This window comes from Hemiscyllium ocellatum, chromosome 35, assembly GCF_020745735.1.
Source record: "Hemiscyllium ocellatum isolate sHemOce1 chromosome 35, sHemOce1.pat.X.cur, whole genome shotgun sequence".
Taxonomy (NCBI): Eukaryota; Metazoa; Chordata; class Chondrichthyes; order Orectolobiformes; family Hemiscylliidae; genus Hemiscyllium; species Hemiscyllium ocellatum.
In genome coordinates, this window is record NC_083435.1 from 16456133 (window position 1) to 16475059 (window position 18927).

General features: G+C 41.7%; 1 protein-coding gene across 1 annotated transcript; it reads right to left on the reverse strand.

Moving 5' to 3' along the window:
• Positions 1-751: 751 nt before the first annotated feature.
• Positions 752-3985, reverse strand: LOC132832548 (probable G-protein coupled receptor 139). The gene is made up of 2 exons (XM_060850638.1): positions 3922-3985; positions 752-1650 (listed from the first exon to the last, which is right to left on the reverse strand). Exons 1-2 carry the CDS (start codon positions 3983-3985, stop codon positions 752-754), a joined length of 963 nt encoding a protein of 320 aa, XP_060706621.1.
• Positions 3986-18927: the final 14942 nt, after the last annotated feature.

Below are 18927 nucleotides of genomic sequence, written 5' to 3' on the forward strand. Positions count from 1 at the left end.
GCGAGAGGCATCTATCGAATCAAGGAAACCTTTTGTTTTCCTCACAATGTTCTTTGATCAGAATTGTCCTGCCTGTGTGCTGATACCTAAAACTAAACTAGAACAAAACCACTCTGAGCTGGTAGAACTGGCAACTCCCCTTTCATTGAACAAGTGATTTTTTTTAGCGAGAAAAGGACCTTTTTCCCTATTATTGCCTGAGGCAGTATCTGTTCGCCATAATCAAAGTGGCCTCAACACAGACAAATCAGAACCTCTGCCTTTCACAATCCCTTTTAAAAAAAATCTACAAGGACGACAGAACCCTGTTGAGGCAGTAGTATCATCGCGAAAGACACAGTGAAATATCAGTCACTAGATTAATAATGACGTATTTTATTTTTTCATTTGAGAATGTGGGCATCCCTGCCAAGGTTGGCATTTTCCCAGAGGATGGCTAAGACTCAATCCTAATGCTCTGAGATAGACAGGACTGTGAACCGTACATCACATATATGGTGGACATGCTTAAAAGCGGTCAGAGTTTCTTGCCGAAAAGACAATCAATGTTTGAAGACAATTAATTTTCACGCATGTTAATCATGAATGGCTACATAATCAACATTAGGCTCGCGCTATTTGCATGTAAAATTCATCACTTGCCTCGGTGGAATTTCAAACTATGTCCCCAGGACATGAGTTTGGATTTTAGAATGCTGGCCCAGTGAGGTTATCATTGAACCACCAACTCGCCCATCAATATAAATAATTTTCATAACTTTCTGAGTAGAGCATAAGGAGATTTTAGCAAGTTCTTCACCTGCTCTCTGAATCTCCTCTGGGTCAGTGCATAAATACAAGTGTTTGTACAGGAGCTGGTGCACATCAGCAGGAACGCTGCCCTGATTGCCACAAAGAGTGAGCTTGAACCTTGGAAAGCCACAATCTGAGTAACACCGACACAGATGTGGATAACAGTGATGGGGGCCGACAGCACCATGAAGCAGCCTGAGATGGTGAAGAGCAGAATGATGGAGGTCCTCCTGCTCTTCAGCTCGGGGTCTCTACCCATCTCTCCAGCACCACCTCTGCTGTCCTTCAGAGCCCGACGAACCCTGCTGGCTGCGAGGATATGGGCAGCGGTGAGAGTATTCAACAGCAGGAGCAGGGGAATAGGAAGGAACATGTTTGAGATGTTGGTGAGCCATCGGTGAGCTGCCCAGACTGGTGAAGTGAGGTAAGTAGTGACGGTGTGGCAGCCCCACTGTACATTGTTCAGAACTTGAATGGGCTCATAGCGAAAAGACAAGGGAATGTTAACCAGAATGGTAAGAGAACTTACGATGAATATGACCACGTTAGCCATTCTTTCAGTGCAATACCTCCCCTTCAATTTGTTGCAGCAAATTGCTACAAAGCGGTCAAAGGTGAAGGCGATGGTAAACCAGATGGAGAGTTGGATGCTGAGCCCTTGCAGGAAGGCACTGAGTCGGCAGGCGGGGGTGTAGTTCAGCAGTGAGCCCGGGAAATGATGCTTGAAGATCTGGCTCACAATCACGTTGAAGACAAGGACCATCAGATCGCCTGTTACCATGGCAATCATGTAGTGAGTGATTCCTTTGGAAAGGCCGCACTTCCCTTGGGAAAGAATCAGCAGTGTCATCAGGTTCGCTGTAAAGAAAATCAAATCGTGAGTTGGATCAAAATGCACAGAGATGTGCAGCGAGAAGGTCTTGGATTACACAAGACTGATGTGCTGCTGGCAATGCTAGCCTTGAACTTGAATGGAAAACAGTGAAATCTCATTCGCAATACATTGTCTGTGCTACGGAAATAATCAAAGGGCAATTTCAGGACTGGTATTTCAATTGCTCATCACTTTGCACCATTTGCTCTCCTGATTTCAAGAAAATAAATATCATTATTTTAGGAACCACTCAGAGAAGGATCATTTGCCACATCCTGCGATTAAGGTTTTGTTGGCTGAAGTGAGGTTATGCCCATCTTCCTTCGAGTCTGGAAGAATATAAGGTGATCACATTGAAACATATAAGATCTTGTGGGGACTAGACAAAGTGGAACACAAAAAAAGATATTTTCCTTCCACTACAGTGATTACGACGAGGGGACACGGTATCAAAATAAACTGTTGCCTTTTTCAAACAGAGGTAAGAAATGTATTATTCTCTGAGAGAGTGGTTGGAGAGTGCAATTCTGTTCCCTTGAAGGTAATGGGATCTTGGCGTATAAGATTAAGAGAGACAGATTTGGATACACAAAGGAGTGGAAGGCTATGGTTTCCAGGCAGAAAAACTGTCACCATTGAAGACTAATTTTAATGAATGCAAGAATGAGATCGAGAATTTCTGTTCTAATTGTTTATGATCCCATTTTCTGCTTAAGCAGAAACAGCCAAAGCACTCTCCCATGAGTGGAACATCGTCTCAGCATTTACCCTGTCAATATCCTTAAGAATCTGATACGTCTCAATTGGATCACTGTTCAGTCTTCTAAACAGTAGACTCCGAAACTGTTGAATTTTCGACCATAAGACAGTCTTTCCATACCTATGATCATCCTAATTGTCCTCGTATGAATTAGATTACTTATAACGTGGTAACAGGTCCTTCAGCCCAACAAAACCACACCGACCCGCTGAAGCGCACCAACCCAGAACCAGTTCCCTACATTTTCCCCTTAACTAACACTACTGGCCAATTAGCGCGGCCAACTCATCTAACCTGCACACTTTTGGACTGTGGGAGGAAACCAGAGCACCCGGAGGAAACTCACGCAGACACATGGAGAATGTGCAAACTCCACACAGTCATTCACCTGAGGCGGGAATTGAACCCGCCGTGAGGCAGCAGTGCTCACCACTGTGCCACCGTGCCACCCACAAATTGTGCCACATGAAAATTGATTTCTTTTGTTATTGAACGAAATTGCTCACAGTGTTCCAAATCTATTCTCAGAGCTGCTTGGAACTTGCAGTAAGACATCCATACTGTTGTACTCCAACTCTCTTGAAATAAGAGGCCAGAATTCCACACGCCTTCCTGATCACAAGGTGTTCCTGTTTGCTCATTTTCTGTTTTTTTTAGGTATGTCCGAAGACCCCATTTCCCTTTGTGTACCTGCTTCCTGATGCACGTCAACATGTAAATAAAACTCTGTTGTTTCTTTCTCCCTTCTCATATGAACAACTTGACATCTTCCCACATTATACACCATTTGCAAGATTTTGCCCATTTACATAATCTATCAATATATGTCTGAAAACATTTGTATCCCTCTCAAAATGTGCCTTTCCATACAGTTTGCTATGGGCTGTAAAATTCCACTTGATGACATTAAGATTTTCTGAATGTTGTGCTATCTCATCGTAATTACCAGTTTCCAATACTTTTTCATTTGATCTACCTTCCCGCATTTTGCTGTCCTTCCTTTTGAGTACGAGTGATGCATTGACAGTCTTTTTCATGCCTGTGTAACTTATCCACAATAGTAATGCAGACATTATTTCTGCACCTACCTATTTCAGAATCCCAGGTTATAAGTCCTCAGAGGCAGAAGCGTTATTTGCCATAAACCATATCAATTCGTGAAATACTCAACTTTTAATGATGTTCTTCTGACTTACCCCCTCTACCTCTCTCCTCGTATTATTGGAATGTTCAAAGTTTCATCCAACGACAAGACTGATGGAAAATAATTGTTTACCTCCTCTACCATTTTATTTTGTTACTTCAAACACAGTTGTTTCCAATTCAGTCAGCTAGGTCAGGACTAATTGTACTCAAACCGAAATCAATGGTAATTAAAAGAAAGGAAAACTCAGCAGAAAGCAAGTGTTAAGTTCGGAGTCTATATCAAATTGCAAAGATTCAACTTAAAACAGAACAGTTAAGCAAAATGTCACAGTGGCTTCTAATCACTTACCTGGAATTCCAAAAATGGCCAGAGCAGGAAAAAGAATTTCTATTGGAAGCGCCTGCACTCGCATTTTCAGGTGGAAGCAGACAAAGTCCAAACGAGTCAATGCACTGAAACACACTCAACTTATACACAAGGCAATCCTCCAGTGAAACAGTAAACAGATCTCATGAAACATGCTATTTCTAACGAACAAGTTGACATCTCGCTTAACTGAGCAGCACTTACAGTGAGCTGTATTATCCCCCGAGGATCAGGACCAGTTCTCTCAGGCTCCACGACTCTTAATTCTCAGGAGGTCATTCAAGACCTGAGTGCCTCAGATTAAATTTTACCAGGCACGGAGAGTATGTTTGTCCAAGTGGAGGATGCAAATCACCAAGTTTTAGACTTTTAAGTCAACTTGTGCAACGTCACTGCTCTGGACAAAGTCAGAGTTGAATCCAGGCCTTCGAACCCATCCAGAGTGATCCTACAAATGTGCGACATTTCTAGTCTCACCATAGTCTTTCTCTTTTTAGTTACTGCATTCTGTGAAAAATGAAATAAAAACATTTTTTACAGCCATTTTCATTTTCAAACAGAAAGATTGTTTTAAACGTGATTTCTATGGTATTCATCGACAGCAGTGATAGCATATACAACATACAGTTATAATTTACAATGGTTGACATATAAAACACATTTTACTTATGTCTGTATAGACTAGGAGATCTTAACTCACATTGTCAGCACCAAAATCGATTTAAAACGAAGTTTCTATTGGAATATTGTTCTCTCAGCCAAATATATTATTTTGATGCAAAACAGCCTGTCTTGTTGCAAGACAGCTCAAGTTTGTAAGTACCAAAAATTCATTTCATTTCTCACAATATCCCTCCAGAAGAAAAATAAGTCCGTTCAACATTCCTGTGTTCATTCAATGTTTTTTTTTACCTTTGTTCGATACATTTCTGGAAGGAGCCACTGCAGTTCTGCAGTTCAGAATAAACTATTGATAAAAACTATTTATGTAAACATCTCACCGTATTTTGCATTTCGCCTTAGGGACTAAGAAAACCATAATCGTTTCTTCTATTACTAAATGACAATCTGCTAACAGCATTCTTAAATTCACTCAATGTTCCAGCATCCAACATACATTCCACAAAATCATGACCGTTTCAGGAAGAAATTTCTCCTGATCTCTGTTTTAAATTTTCTACTCAAAGTCAGAAAGCAGTTACCTCTCCACCCAGATTCCCCAATGCGAAGAAACATCCGCCATTTGTCGATTTTGTCAAGTGACAAGTCAATTCTCAAAGACCCAAGATGTTGGAATTTTGGCAGAAGACAATGATGTCTGATATTTGGACTTGGTCATGAGAGAATTCAGAAGGAGATTGGAGGGATAGGATACCTTGGGTTGGAACGACCTTTCTGGAGCAAATGGGAGAATGCAAGAGTCATAAAGCTCCTGATCTTAAAATGATATGAAGAATCTAGCATAAATACATTGAAATGGGGCTCGGAACAGAACATCTCATTTTTTGAACTTTGAGTGGGATATCGATTGTAGTGTTGAAATGTCTAAGGAATGCTCTGAAATCAGCGCATCTGGAAAGGAACTGGGTATTAGAACCATAATCGTAACGCATTTGTTAAGGCTTTGATTCTTGATTTCAAAAGGAACGGATTGTCTTTATTTTTCAAATGAAGAACACCTGAAATGATCACAAAAACATTGGATATTGGATGGCACGGCTGGAGTGATCCAACAACTTCCAACACAGTAACCTGGTGTCTTCAGGGAAAACGGGGAGGAAGAGGACACGAAGAGAAATATTGTGAGTACGACAAGGTCCCCTACTTTCCAGGAATTAGTGATAATTACCAGTCTCCACTTGAAAAGGTTTGCCACTGTAAGGTCAGAGAAAGGTGACTCTGGCTGAACCACACCATTTATATTCTCTTGAACAGCTCTAAGGGGTTTCCACCAGCAGTCCATCATTTTGGAAATCTCTGTGCTGATGGAACTTGGTTTAATTGGGAGCTGCTGTAAGGTGAGAATTGATGCCTTCGTCCTGCAAGAAATGTCTAGAATTCTACTCGAGGTGGTTTAGAGCCGTGGAGGATTTTGTCGCTAGTTGTTGTGTCCTGAATGCTGAGTAGATTGTACAGTGAATGGATTAGATAAGTCATTGTTGTACCTGTTCTTTCAGGGGTAAGCAAAATTACATTAATCATGATTTCCATTTGAATTCGTGTTATATTTGACTTCATTATGAGACAAAACAAAGCGTGATTTTGTTCATATTTCACGCTGCTTCATGCAATAATTACAATTCTTTTAAGTTGTTCTATGTCATTCATCACAATCCATTCGATCATATCGCATTTCACGAGATTATAAGTGCGATTATTTTGAAATTCTGCCAATCAGAAGCCGTCCGTACCCCTTTCTGCTTTCTTCCAAAACCCTTTGACCTTTACTGCACAGAACAAAAGTAAATCCTTTTTGAAATCATTCAATGTTATCGCCTCAACCTCTTCCTGTGACAGGGAATAAAGAGGCTCTCTCCTCCTTTCGTAAAGAAATTTCTCCTTATTACAGTTTAAGAAAAATTCTGTGTCCTAAGACTGTGACCTCAGTGTCTGGACTTCCCATCCTTGGAACATCCTTCTTATTCATGCACTGACTCGTCCTCTGAGAATTTTACCGTTTTGCATACAGTTTCATGGAATTTTATAGGTGTATAAGATCCTCCCTCATTCCTCTAAATTCCAGTGAATATAATCCTGACTGTCTTCACCGTTCAGTCCTGCCATCCCAGGAGTGAACCAGATAAATTTGCTTTATAGTCCCTGCAACAATAAAACATGTTTCATCAGATTATTACACCAAAACTGCACTGAATGGTCCAGATGTGGTCTTACTGAAGCCCAAAGCAATTGCAGAAAGACATTCCTGTGCCATTACTCAAATGCTTTTGCTATGCAGTCAGCATTTCTTTTGCTTTCTTCAGTATCTTCTGCACCTGCATATTTATTGTCAGAGACAAGGACACCAAGTACTGTTGCACCTCTTCATTTCCAAATCATTCTATTGATTATCAGACATAATCTCATTGTATTATGGAACGAATTCACCCGACTGAATGGCCTATTTGTGCTTTATCATCTTATCGTCTTATCTTCTCCTCATTCTGTAAAAGACAAACCAAGGTTAAAACAAAATGCCATAGCTGCTGGAGATCTGAAAAAAAAACAAATTGCTGAAAACGTCCAGGTCATCTGACAGCATCTCTGGAGAATAACCACTCTCAAACCCACCTGACTGTAACGCCTGTCCTCACTATCCATACAATTAGCAGTGCATTCAAAGGATGATCCGTCACCAGTATACACATAGTTCCTCCCCTGACATCGTTCCAAATGGACTAATCATATCAAATTCAGTCTTTGATTCACTTCTGCAGTTTGATACGTTCCCTTCAATAATACCCACTGAATGTATGTACATTCTTTCATATACATTTGATTTCAGTGAGAACTTATTTTCCTTTTGTAATTCTGGGTCTATTTTGTACAACAATTACTACTCTCTTTGTATTTTGTTTTGATGCAAAAGATCTCCAAACTTCCCCAGATAGTCTATTCCAATCGCCCACTCTCATTTCTACAATGTGAACCTCATGACTTTCCACCGGTCCCTTAGTTCTGGAGAACAGTTTGCAACATCAGCCTGTCAATGGCACTGAGAACCATTTGTTAACTCCAAAGTGAGCTGATCCGAATGCTCCGGCACAGAATAACTGGATAATTGTCCACAAACATTTTGTTTAATTAAGGAAGTACAATGTTTGAACAAGTTCATGCTTTTCTCCAGTGTACAGGTTCCTGTGTGTGTAAGTGTATTGATTTTTTTTCAAAAGAAGTCGTAATGGCCGTGATGCTAAACTGTCAACTTTAAGAAAGGCAGGGGTTTGGCGAGTTCTCCCATTTCAGGTGTTTTTCTTTCTGGTTTGTTTTAGTTGTAGAATAGAAGCTGATGGTAGCTGCAGCAGAAGCTAGTACATGTTAAAGTTTCCATGCTGCAGCAGATGATTCTTTACTGGCTTCTCTCTCAGAAATCTCTCCAGCCTGTCGGTATGTGTGTTTGAAGATGGCTTTTACCAAAGAACGTGTCTACACGATGTAATGGGAATTGGAACATCTGCTTAGATAAATAGTTATGTCGAGTCAGTTGGAATTTCAAAACTGAAACTTCATCCATTTCCTGATTCAGGGCTCCTGCCCGAAATGTCGATTTTGCTGCTCCTCCGATGCTGCCTGACCCACTCTAATTTTGACTCTCATCTCCAGCATCTGCAGTCCTTACTTGACACCTCGTGGATTTTCAATGGTTGAGTTATTCTAAATTCAGTTTCCTTTTGTTCAAGCTTCAACTGTAGAGCTTAAATAAACTCTTTGCTGCTTAAAGCCGAGTGATTTGACCAGCTGTATCTCTCCTGGAATATCCGCTCCACATCTGTCTTTAAGGTAACAAAAATGGTTTGTGTCTAGGCTACATTCTTGAAATATTTTGAGGACGTTTTGCCTGGTCCATATCAATATGCAGCCCCCAGTCAGCATAAATCCAAACTGAGAGTGCTAACGCTCTGTTGGTTAAGTTTTGCATTCATTGATTATCGGCCGGTTGTTTTCCAGATATTTCTGACTGTCGACCGTTTAATTACTTCTCCCTAAAACCTGACTGTGTATGAGCCTCATGTGCCCCATCTACCTGTGTAACACCAAGTGGAGGACCTCCAGATTGTTTTGCGACATTGTGAAATCATGTTTCATCAGTGCGTTACCTCTCAAAGGGACCAATTGGAACAATGCTTCAGATAATACCATAATCGAAGGCATATCACCAAAGTGTTAATCAGATAAAAAATGATGCTGCATAACATTCTGACTTGCAAAGAGGAACCTGCAATACACCTTGACTTTAAAAAAAAGGAGAGTTTCTGAGGACAAAACAAGAACTAATTGATTTGGAGGGAGAGCTAGGAATTCGCAAGTTTTGCTTTATTTTCAATTGTGATGAATGTCAGGCATTTACGCCCGGCATACAATGTGAAATAATATACGGACCAGGAAACATCAGAAACTGACGTGAAGGCGCTGGTGTTCGAATGCAATGGATAAATACAGAAGTGACACGACACGAGGTTATAGTCCAACATGTTTATTCGATATCACAAGTTTTCGGAGCACTGCAACTTCGTCACTTTGCTTCGAAAGCTTAGCCCCCGAAGTACATGTCCGCTCCTCGTACCTTGCCATCGAGCTGCTTCCCAGCCGCATTGGAGAGTGGGAGCTGCAACCTCCATTGCTCACCTGCAATCACTGAGTCTTTTGGAGACAAGCAGGTGGCGAGACGAACATAGCAAACACGCAGCATCAGGAGTTAGAGAAATCAACGTTTCGTGTGTAACCCGTCTTGACAATTGGGGTGGGGACGGGTTGGGGGTTGTTCTCTGAAAGAGGCAGCGAGTCTTCCTGCAGCCATCTTCAATGTTGACACTGTTTCTATCTCAACAGATGCTGCTTGACTGACCGAACAGTCAAGTATTTTCTGCTGTCGTTTTCAGCATTTTGGCTTTGTATTTTAAGCAGGCATTCTCCCACATGTGGCAGACCTTTGTTATGCACCATGCCCGACCCCCTCAAAACATTTCAACAATGCAGCCCAGACACTGAGCTTGACAGTTGACTTAAGCATGTGTAAAGTGAGTATTCCAGGAGAGATGCTGCTAGTAAAACTACTTAATATTAAATGATACAGTATTCATTTACAAGATTAATGCATGAAACACAAACAAAAGAGAACAGAATACCTAATAACTTACCCTATCTGAAAACCCAACAAATTATCAAAACTTGCAACAATCTGCACAAACGCCTCATGGCACAAGAGGTAAAATCAAACACAGGGTCTTACAGGAGAGAATTCAGAGAGACAGGTTCAGCATGGGTCCAGCAGCTTCACAACTGCCTGATTGCTTGCAGTGAATAGCTGACTGACAAACACCAAATCAAACCAGAGAAAAGCTAAGCTGTGGGAAGACCCCACTCTCCTTTCACTGGACAAATGCTTTATTTTAAACTTGAAAGCCTGTTCTTGAGACAGTATCTGTTATCTATGATCAAATTGACCTTAAAAATATTCAGACGTAGACATTTCGGAGTCTTTTACGACCTCTCTGAAAGATAACCAAGGTCAACATAATCTTGTTAAAGTAGCAGCATCATCACTCCTCTCAGAATCTTATAAGCCGCATTGAAAACAAGTCATCTTCGCTCTTGAAGCACTGCCAAAGCAGAACTGAAAGGTGGGGCGATTTCATGTGTGTTAAGTAACAGCAAGAACAAAGAAAGCCGTGCCACATCCAACTTGTCTCCCGAGTGCCAATTACATATCACCCGACAATACTTTTTGGGATAAGTCATTTAAGCCTCTTCTGGCGTTAACATGATTATGGCTGGTCATTGATCTCACTACCTTGTTCCCGCTTTCTCCACATACATTGTTATTCCTTCAACACTAAAAACTACGCCCAACTCCTTCTACAAATCATGCAGTGCCATTATCGCAAGTCCTTCATACGGCAGAAAATTCCACAAGTTCATGAAGAATTTTGGCCTCATCCCAGCCCGGAATAGCCAGCGCGCTATCCATAAACTGTTTCCAGACCTGCATCTATCCAAGTGTCAAATAAATGTCGTTTCCTTCTCAGAAAACGTTTTATCCTAATGTGGGATAAGCAATAAAGTTCAATAAAGAGTCGCTCATCACATAATGATGGGGCTCTGCGTGGTGCCCAAAAGTGTTGTTTACATGGACTTTGTGGGACAAAAACACAAAAAGTGGAGGAGGCAGCGATGGCCAAGAGAGGGTGAATGAATCTTTACTTGTTAAATTTGTTCATGCCTGATATTTACAAGCCACAGATTGTATATTTCAATTATAAGGACGTATCTGCCACACACCACACAAAATCATGGGATACAGCACGATCAAAGCTTCTGAGAGTTGCAGCTTGGTTTCAACAATCGTGAGCAGTGTGTCTCACCCTTCCCAACTACGAAAGGACAGGCCAGCCAGAGATCGAAGGTACTTGAAGGTAATCAGTATGGCTCTGGGTACACAGTGGCTGGACATTGAAAGTGTGAGATCATGCACTTTGTTCAGAAGAATCGATGCATGAAACATTTTCTAAATGGGGAGAAATTTCACAAGTCTGAAGTGGAAAGATATTTTGCATTTCCAGTCCTGGATTCTCTCAAGATAAACTTGCAGGTTGAATCAACAGTTAGGACGACAAATGCAATGATGACATTTATTTTCAGAGGACATAAATCTAAAGGGCATGGATAAACGTCTGAGGTTCATTAAGGCTCTGGTCAGGCCACACTTGGAGATATTCTGAACGGTTTTCGGCCCCATATCTCAGGATGAATGTCCTGCCCCTGGCGCATCTTCAGAGGAGGTTCATGATAATGGCCCCAGGAATGTAAAGCTTGACACATGCAGAACGTTTGAGGACTCTTGGTCTATACTCGATGGAGTGTAGAAGGATGAGTGGAGATCAAATGAAAACTTACAGAATATTTAACATCCTGCACAGAATGGATGTTGGGAAGATGTTTCCATTGATAGGAGAGACGAGGACCCGAGGGCAGAGCTTTAGAGAAATGGGATGATCGTTTAGAACAGAGATAATGAGAAACTTCTTCAGCCAGAGTAAGGTGAATTTATGGAATTCACTGCCACAGAAGGCTGTGGAGGCCAGGTCATTGAGTGTATTTAAGACCGAGATTGTATGGTTCTCGATTGTTATGGGGATTTACCTGGACACTGCAGGAGAATGGGGAAGGAAAAAACCTACGAAACAGACTGGATGGCCTATACCCTCCTTCAATATCTTATGTACTTTTCCTGCTTCACGCAAAGATGGAGACTTGGTCTGAGCCTGTCATGAATGTTTTAAAAGCATTGCTCATAGTTGGGGCACATTGAATTGGAAAGAAGAGCGAAATGGGGTTTTGTTTTTTCATTCTGTTAAGATGATTTGTTGTTTACTAAGTCAGAAATATATTTCTTGAGATTTCCGTCAAATCAAAATTTCTGACGAATTATGTGACTTCTGCTATATGATGAGAAAACCACCTGTTGAGATTTTGCTGAAGTGCTTTAATTAAGATTTATGACTGACACCAAGGTAGATGTGAGGGAACTCGAGGAGATACACTTCAGTGAGTGGTTTGTGAAACCATTTCAATGTCGGTCACGTTGCTGTCAGTCTGAAGTCACGTGTATGTCAGACCAGATGCCGAAAGGATATCAGTGAACCAGATGAGTTTTTACAACTGTGAGATATGATAACTGGGGTGATATTAGGTTAGGTACTTCTGAATTCAAGTGACAATATCCGTACTGCTGGGATTTGATTTCCTGACTCCAGAAAATTAACCCGGGAATGTGGTACTATTACTCACAAGGTTGCCCGGACTGGTAATTAATCTGTTTGATAATCTTCAGAGTTCACCATCATTTGCCATGAGGACCTGGAGTGGGAATAGCAGCGTGAATCTGGAACTACTAGGGCAGAGGGAGAAATACCCCCTTCTGCCCACTTACCTGCTTCTTTAATCATCTTATCCTGAGAAATTTAGTGTTTTTCCTTTATTTCCAATTAACATAATTGTAATTATCCCTTGCTAATACATAAATAACAGAACAGCTGTAAAAAGGCACTTCTTGTCAAAAAAGTTGATCTCAAACCCATCAAAATAAGTGCACGATGAATTGGATCATTTAAATCATTGCAAAATCAGCATATTGTCACTCTCTCGCTCTAGACAGAGAGAGAGAGAGAGAGAAACAGAGACAACTGATGTTGAGCTTGATTTGAGGATCACCATACCTCAGGCAAGACCAGAGAATGAGGAGGAGAAGTATTTATGGTAGTCTCACTGGTTGTGTGAATTGAAATGACATGATAAGCCATATGCCCCAGTTATCCAGCCAACTGACCACCACTGAAGTTGCATTTTCACTTACTCCTTCCATATATTGACATTGGGAATTCTTGATTATTATTCAGCTCCAGGATATTTAACTCAATACTTTCCAGTCGACATTCAAAACTTCATAGAAGTTGCAGCATAGAGGCGGGACCATTTGAACACATTGCATCTGTTGAAGCTCTTGCAAATATTGCCATGTTCAATTGCTCATCACTGTAGCCAAGTCTCTCCTTTCCAGATATTTGTCCTTCTGAAAATTATTGTTCAATTAGCATCCACCGCCCTTTCCATGAAAACTTTCCCAATCACTACGTCAGCATCAGACACATTCAGCATGAAATAATAACAAAATACTGACCGCTAACTTCCAGTTTCAAGTTTTTGATTTCAGTTTTTGCCCTGAGTTTTCCCATAATATCTCCTTCCCTTTCAGATGCTTCCTGAAAATACATCCCCGTGATGACTGATTCTGTCCTCTCACATTTGTGTCACAAGGTCATAGGACAACGTCCCCGCTTCGATATCAATGGGTCACGTGGTCATTGCCTGGCATTTGTATTACAAAAATCATACTTGCCACTTGTCAGTCCCAGGTTGAATATTATGCAGATCTTGTTGCATGGACTGCTTCAGTATCAGAAGAGTCATGATTGACACTGAACATTGTGCAATCAGAAGAGAACATCCCCTCATTCGTGATGGAAAGAAGGTCATTAATTCTGCAGCTACATATAGCTGGGCAAGGACACTATCCTGAGGAATTCCTGCAAAAATGTCCTGCTCTGAGATGCCCAATCTCTGGCTACAGGAACTGCCTACCTATTTGACAGGTAGGACTTCAACTGGCGGAGAGGTTACCCCCTCTGCATCCTATTTAGTAAAGTTTAGATTGGGCTCGTTGATTTCACAGTCAGGAGAGTGTGGCCTGGATGTCAAGGACTGTCACGCTTAACTCACATTTCCATGTTGCTGTTTTGTGGTTTATTTCTCTGAACCTTTTCCAGGATTCATTTGCTGCCATTGCCTTCAGGATAATTTCTCAATCAACGTAATTCAGCGTTCTTTCCAAATCAATACAACCAGCCTTGGCTTGAATTCCAGTTTAAGGTTCTTGTTTTCGAATTGTTAGGGTACTCTCACGCTTGATCTGGCATCCAATCGTGCTATTATCACTATTTCCCAAAGGATAATTTATGATGAGATTGCTGTTATGTAATGCTGTATCTAAAATAGTGGCAAGCACTGACCTTGTCACCCTTCTCCCCCACCAAGTATATTGCCTCAGAGTTTTTTTAAAATTCATTTCAATTTGCATGCTTTGATCACCTGACTAGAGTGCTGGTGTCCTCCTGCTGTTTACAATGACGCTCCACAATCATACCGAGAGTGGGAACAAATTTCTTTGTGCAGGATGGGCAGGTGAAGAGGAGATTAGTCACCAATCAGTATGTCTTCAGCAACCAATCATCACTATCACTCCATTGTTTTGCTCTTTTTATGAATATGCAAGGAATAGAGGGACATGGATTAATGGCAGGCAGAAGGGATGAGTTTCATTTGGCGTCCTGCTGGCACAACACCATGGGCCAAAGAGCCCATTCCTGTGCTGTACTGTTCTGTGTTCTATGTTCTACATTCTAAATAGTATGCCCAACATTTGCAGATACTTGGGTCAACCTGGTCACATGTGATTTAATGTTCCTCTGAAACAGGTGGGTCAAAAACCAGGCCTTCAGGATCAGAGGTAAGAACACTACCATTTCAACTCATTATCTTTAAAACTACATGTAGAGGCAGCACATATTCTCTGACAAACTTGTTCAAATCTGAGGTGCAATTCAGTAACTGAGTAAACTCTTCCAAAGCGTAAAGACCTACTTTTACAAAAATTTCAAGAAGAAAAGACAGAACATCATTTCAGAGGCTTGCTTATAAATGGATTGTAGTGTTATTATTATTATTTTCATTCGATGATATGGAAATCATCGGCGAGTTTGACATTTACTGCCCAGTGAAACGTCAACGAAATCATTGTGGGTCTGATGTCACATGTACCACGGAGCAAGTAAAGATGGCAGAATTCATTTCTAAAGGATATTTCTAAAAGTAACTTTCAGGCTTGACAATTGAAAATGGTAACATGGTCACCATGAGGAGAGCTTTTTTTTATAAAAAGGAAAATTCACATATTATTTGGGTGGGACTTGAACTTTTGTTCACAGGATATTAACATTAGCATGTGCATTGCTGGTCTAGTGATGTGATCATTAGATCATCATCACGCCCCCATAAATCCATAAATCTAAATTATTTACGTGGTTTACAGAGCAGGGAGGAGGGAGATTTCAGCACATTCTTCATCTTCTCTCTGAACTTCCTCTGGGTCAGTGCGTCAATGCAAGTATTTGTACAGGAGCTCGTGTACATCAGCAGGAACGCTGCCCTGATTGCTAAACAGAGAGATTTTGAACCTGGGAAAGCCACCGTGTGGGTAACACTGACACAGATATGAATTACAATGATGTGCACTGACAGTACCACAAAGCAACCGGAGATGGTGAAGAGCAGAACAATGGATGTTCTCCTGCTCTTCAGCTCAGGGTCTCTGCCCAGCTCCCCAACACTCTCTCTGATGCTCTTCACAGCCTGGCGAGCTCTGCTAGCTCCTAGGATGTGGCGGGAACTGAGAGAGTTCAACACCAGCAACAGCCGAATTGGAAGAAACATGTTTGAGATGTTGGTGAGCCACTGGTGAGTTGCCCAGGCCGGTGAAGTGAGGTAAGCAGTGACGGTGCAGCAGCCCCACCATCCCGGACCCTGGCACCAGGGAGGCAACATACCTTCCGGGAGTCCTGTTCCTGACCACAAAATCTCCTATCAATCCGTCTAACTATTGAGTCCCCTACCACTAGCGCTTTTCGGTTTTCCCCACTTCCCTTCTGAGCCACAGTGCTAGGCTCAGTGCCAGAGACCTGACAGCTATGGCTTTCCCATGGTAGTCTGTCCCCACCAGCAGTATCCAAAATGGTGTACTTATTGCTGCGTGGAATGGCCACAGGGGATCCCTGCACAGACCATCGGTTCCCTTTCCTCCCTCTGACAGTAACCTCGCTCTCCTTAATCTGGGTCTGGGGATTGACCACCTCCCTGTATATCCTCTCAATTTCCCCCTTAGATGAGTAGTTCATCCAGCTCCAGCTCCAGTTCCCTAACTCGGTTTTTGAGGAGCTGGAGTTGGGTGCACTTCCCGCAGATGTAGTCGGCAGAGACATGTGAAGCGTCTCCCACCTGCCACATTCTGCAGGAGGAACATGCAACTGCATTAACATCCATATCCCGCTACTCTGATAGCCCGCACAGAACTAAACAAAGGAAGGGAAGGAAAAAAAAAGAAACCTGAAAACTTGCTGAGTTTACAGACTCTTAGGGAGATTAGAGGAGGTGGGTGGCAGCGAGAGATTGCTGTGAAGGTTCTCGGGTTTAGGTCTCACACACTTAAAATTTTCCCAGAAGTCATTCGCTCCTCCCTCGCACCTCTCAGCAAATGGAGGCCCCCAAGCCTTAAGTATGTCTTTTAAACAGATAGACTCACCTTCCCAGAAGTCCTTCACTCCTCCTTCGCATCTCTCCGCAATTGGTAACTAGGGAGAGAATCGGACACCTCAAAGATTAGCAAGGAAGCCTATGTGTTGAAACATAGTTGGGGTAGTTACAAATCAAGTATTTTGCATTGGCATTTAATGTGGAAAAGAACATGAAAGACACAGAATGTGGTGAAATGGACAATTTGAAAATATCCAAATTGCAGAGGAGGTGCTGGATGTCTTAAAATGTATAAAGGTGGATAAATTCCCAGAAGCTGATCAGGTGTTATACAGAAAACTGTGGGAAGCTTGGGAAATGATTGTTGGCCCTCTTAATGAGATATTTATATCATCAATTGTCAAAGGTGAGGTGCTGGAAGACTGGAGATTGGCTGACGTGGTGCCACCGTTCAGAAAAGGTGGTAAGAAAAACAAATAGGATATTACACATTGGTGAGCCTGATATCAGTGGTGGGCAAGTAGTTGGAGGGAATCCTGAGGGACAAGATTTACATGCATCTGGAATGGAAAAGACGAATTAGGGATAGTCAAAATGGCTTTGTGCGTGGGAAATCATGTCTCACAAACTTGACAAGGTTTTCTGATGAATTAGCAAAGAAAATTGATGAAAGGAGAGTGGTGGACATGATCTTCATGGAATTCTTTGATAAGTTTCCCAGTGGTTGACTGATTAAGAAGTTTAGATCACATGGAATACAGAGAGAACTGGCCATTTGGATACATAACTGGCTTGAAATTAGCAGACAAAGGATAGTAGTAGAAAGTTACTTTTCAGACTGAACATCTGTGAGTCGCGTTGTCTCACAAGGATTGATGCTGAATTCACAGCTTTTCCTCATTTACATAAATGATTTGGATGTGACCAAAGGAGGTACAGACAAACAGTTTGCAGATTACACCAGAATTGGAGGTGAAGAGATCAACGACGAAGGGTATCTCAGATTCCATTGGGATCTTGATCAGATGTACCAATGGGCTGAGAAGTGGCAGATGGAGTTTAATTCAGATAAATGTGAGGTGCAGCACTTTGGAAAGGGAAACAAGGGCATGAGGTATACACTTCATGGTAAGATCCTGGTGAGTGTTTCTGAACAAAGAGAAGTTGGAGTGCAGGTTCATAGTTATTTCAGTGTGCGGATAGATAGGATAGTGAAGAAGGCGTTTGGTATGCTGTCCTTTATTGGTCAAAGTATCGACTAGAGGCCTTGGATGTCATGTTGTGGCTGTTCAGAACATTGATAATGCCTTTTCTGGAATATTGTGGGCAATGTTGCTCCCCGCCCACTGCCCCCAACCCCCACTCCTTTATTGGATGGATGTTCGGAAATCTGAAAGCATACAGAGAGAATAAAAATTGCGAATTTATACCAAGTGTTGGAGGATATGAGCTCTAAGGAGAGTATGAATAGGGTGGCGCTGTTTTCTCTGGAGCTTCGGAGGCTGAGGGGGACCTTCAGAGGTTTATCAGATACTATCGAGTTTTATAATACCATGATTAGGGTAAATAGTTTCTTTTTAAATACGTGGGAAGTCCAGAACTAGAGGGCACAGGTTTAAGGTGAGAGGGATAAAATTTAAGTAGATATAAGGGGCAAACTTTTCAGACAGAAGGTGTTCGTGGATGGAATGAGTTGCCAGAGGAAGTGGTGGGCACTGGTACAATTTCAGTGTTTAAACGGAATCTGGATGGGTATCTGAATAGGAAGGGTTTACACGGATATGGGCCAGCTCCTGGCAAATGGAACTAGATTAGTTGAGGATATGTGTTCGACATGGATGAGTTGGACTGAAAGGTCTGCTTCCGTGTTGTGACACTTTGACTGTCTGCCTCCTATCATTGAGAAGCATTTACAGTGAGCTGCGTGATCCCCAGGAAAACAAAGCCAGATCAGTCAGGCATTAGAACTCTGAATTTTGAAAGAGTGACCAGGGACCTGATTGCCTCTGCCTGACCGTAGTTGGGTGTGGAACGTAAGTAATCCATGAGGTAGATTCAAGTAATGAACTCTCATGATTTTAAATTAACCTGTGCTACCACACGGTTCTGGAGAATGTGAGTGTTGAACAGGTCTTTTAACCCAGAGAGAGAAATCTAACGACTGCGCCACATGAGCCCTTAAGTTTCATTTTTCTAATATTATGTTTCTCTTCCTTCCATAGTTACTGCATTCAGCGAAAAAATGAAGAAGCATTCTTCAGAGCCATTTTCATTTTCAATCAGAAAGATCTTCACAACATGATCTGTGCAGAATACATAGAGAGTACTAAGCGTTTACTACATGTACATTATTTTCCAACGAGACCTGCATCAAAGATGTAGAAGTCTTATGAAGAATACAGCAGTCAT

Bases quoted from the DNA above. Each gene is read 5' to 3' on its own strand.
- LOC132832548 (XM_060850638.1), bottom strand. From the start codon at position 3,985: ATGCGAGTGCAGGCGCTTCCAATAGAAATTCTTTTTCCTGCTCTGGCC. The intron at 1,651-3,921 runs GTAAGTGATTAG...TTTTCTTTACAG, and splicing joins GGCCATTTTTGGAATTCCAG to CGAACCTGATGACACTGCTG.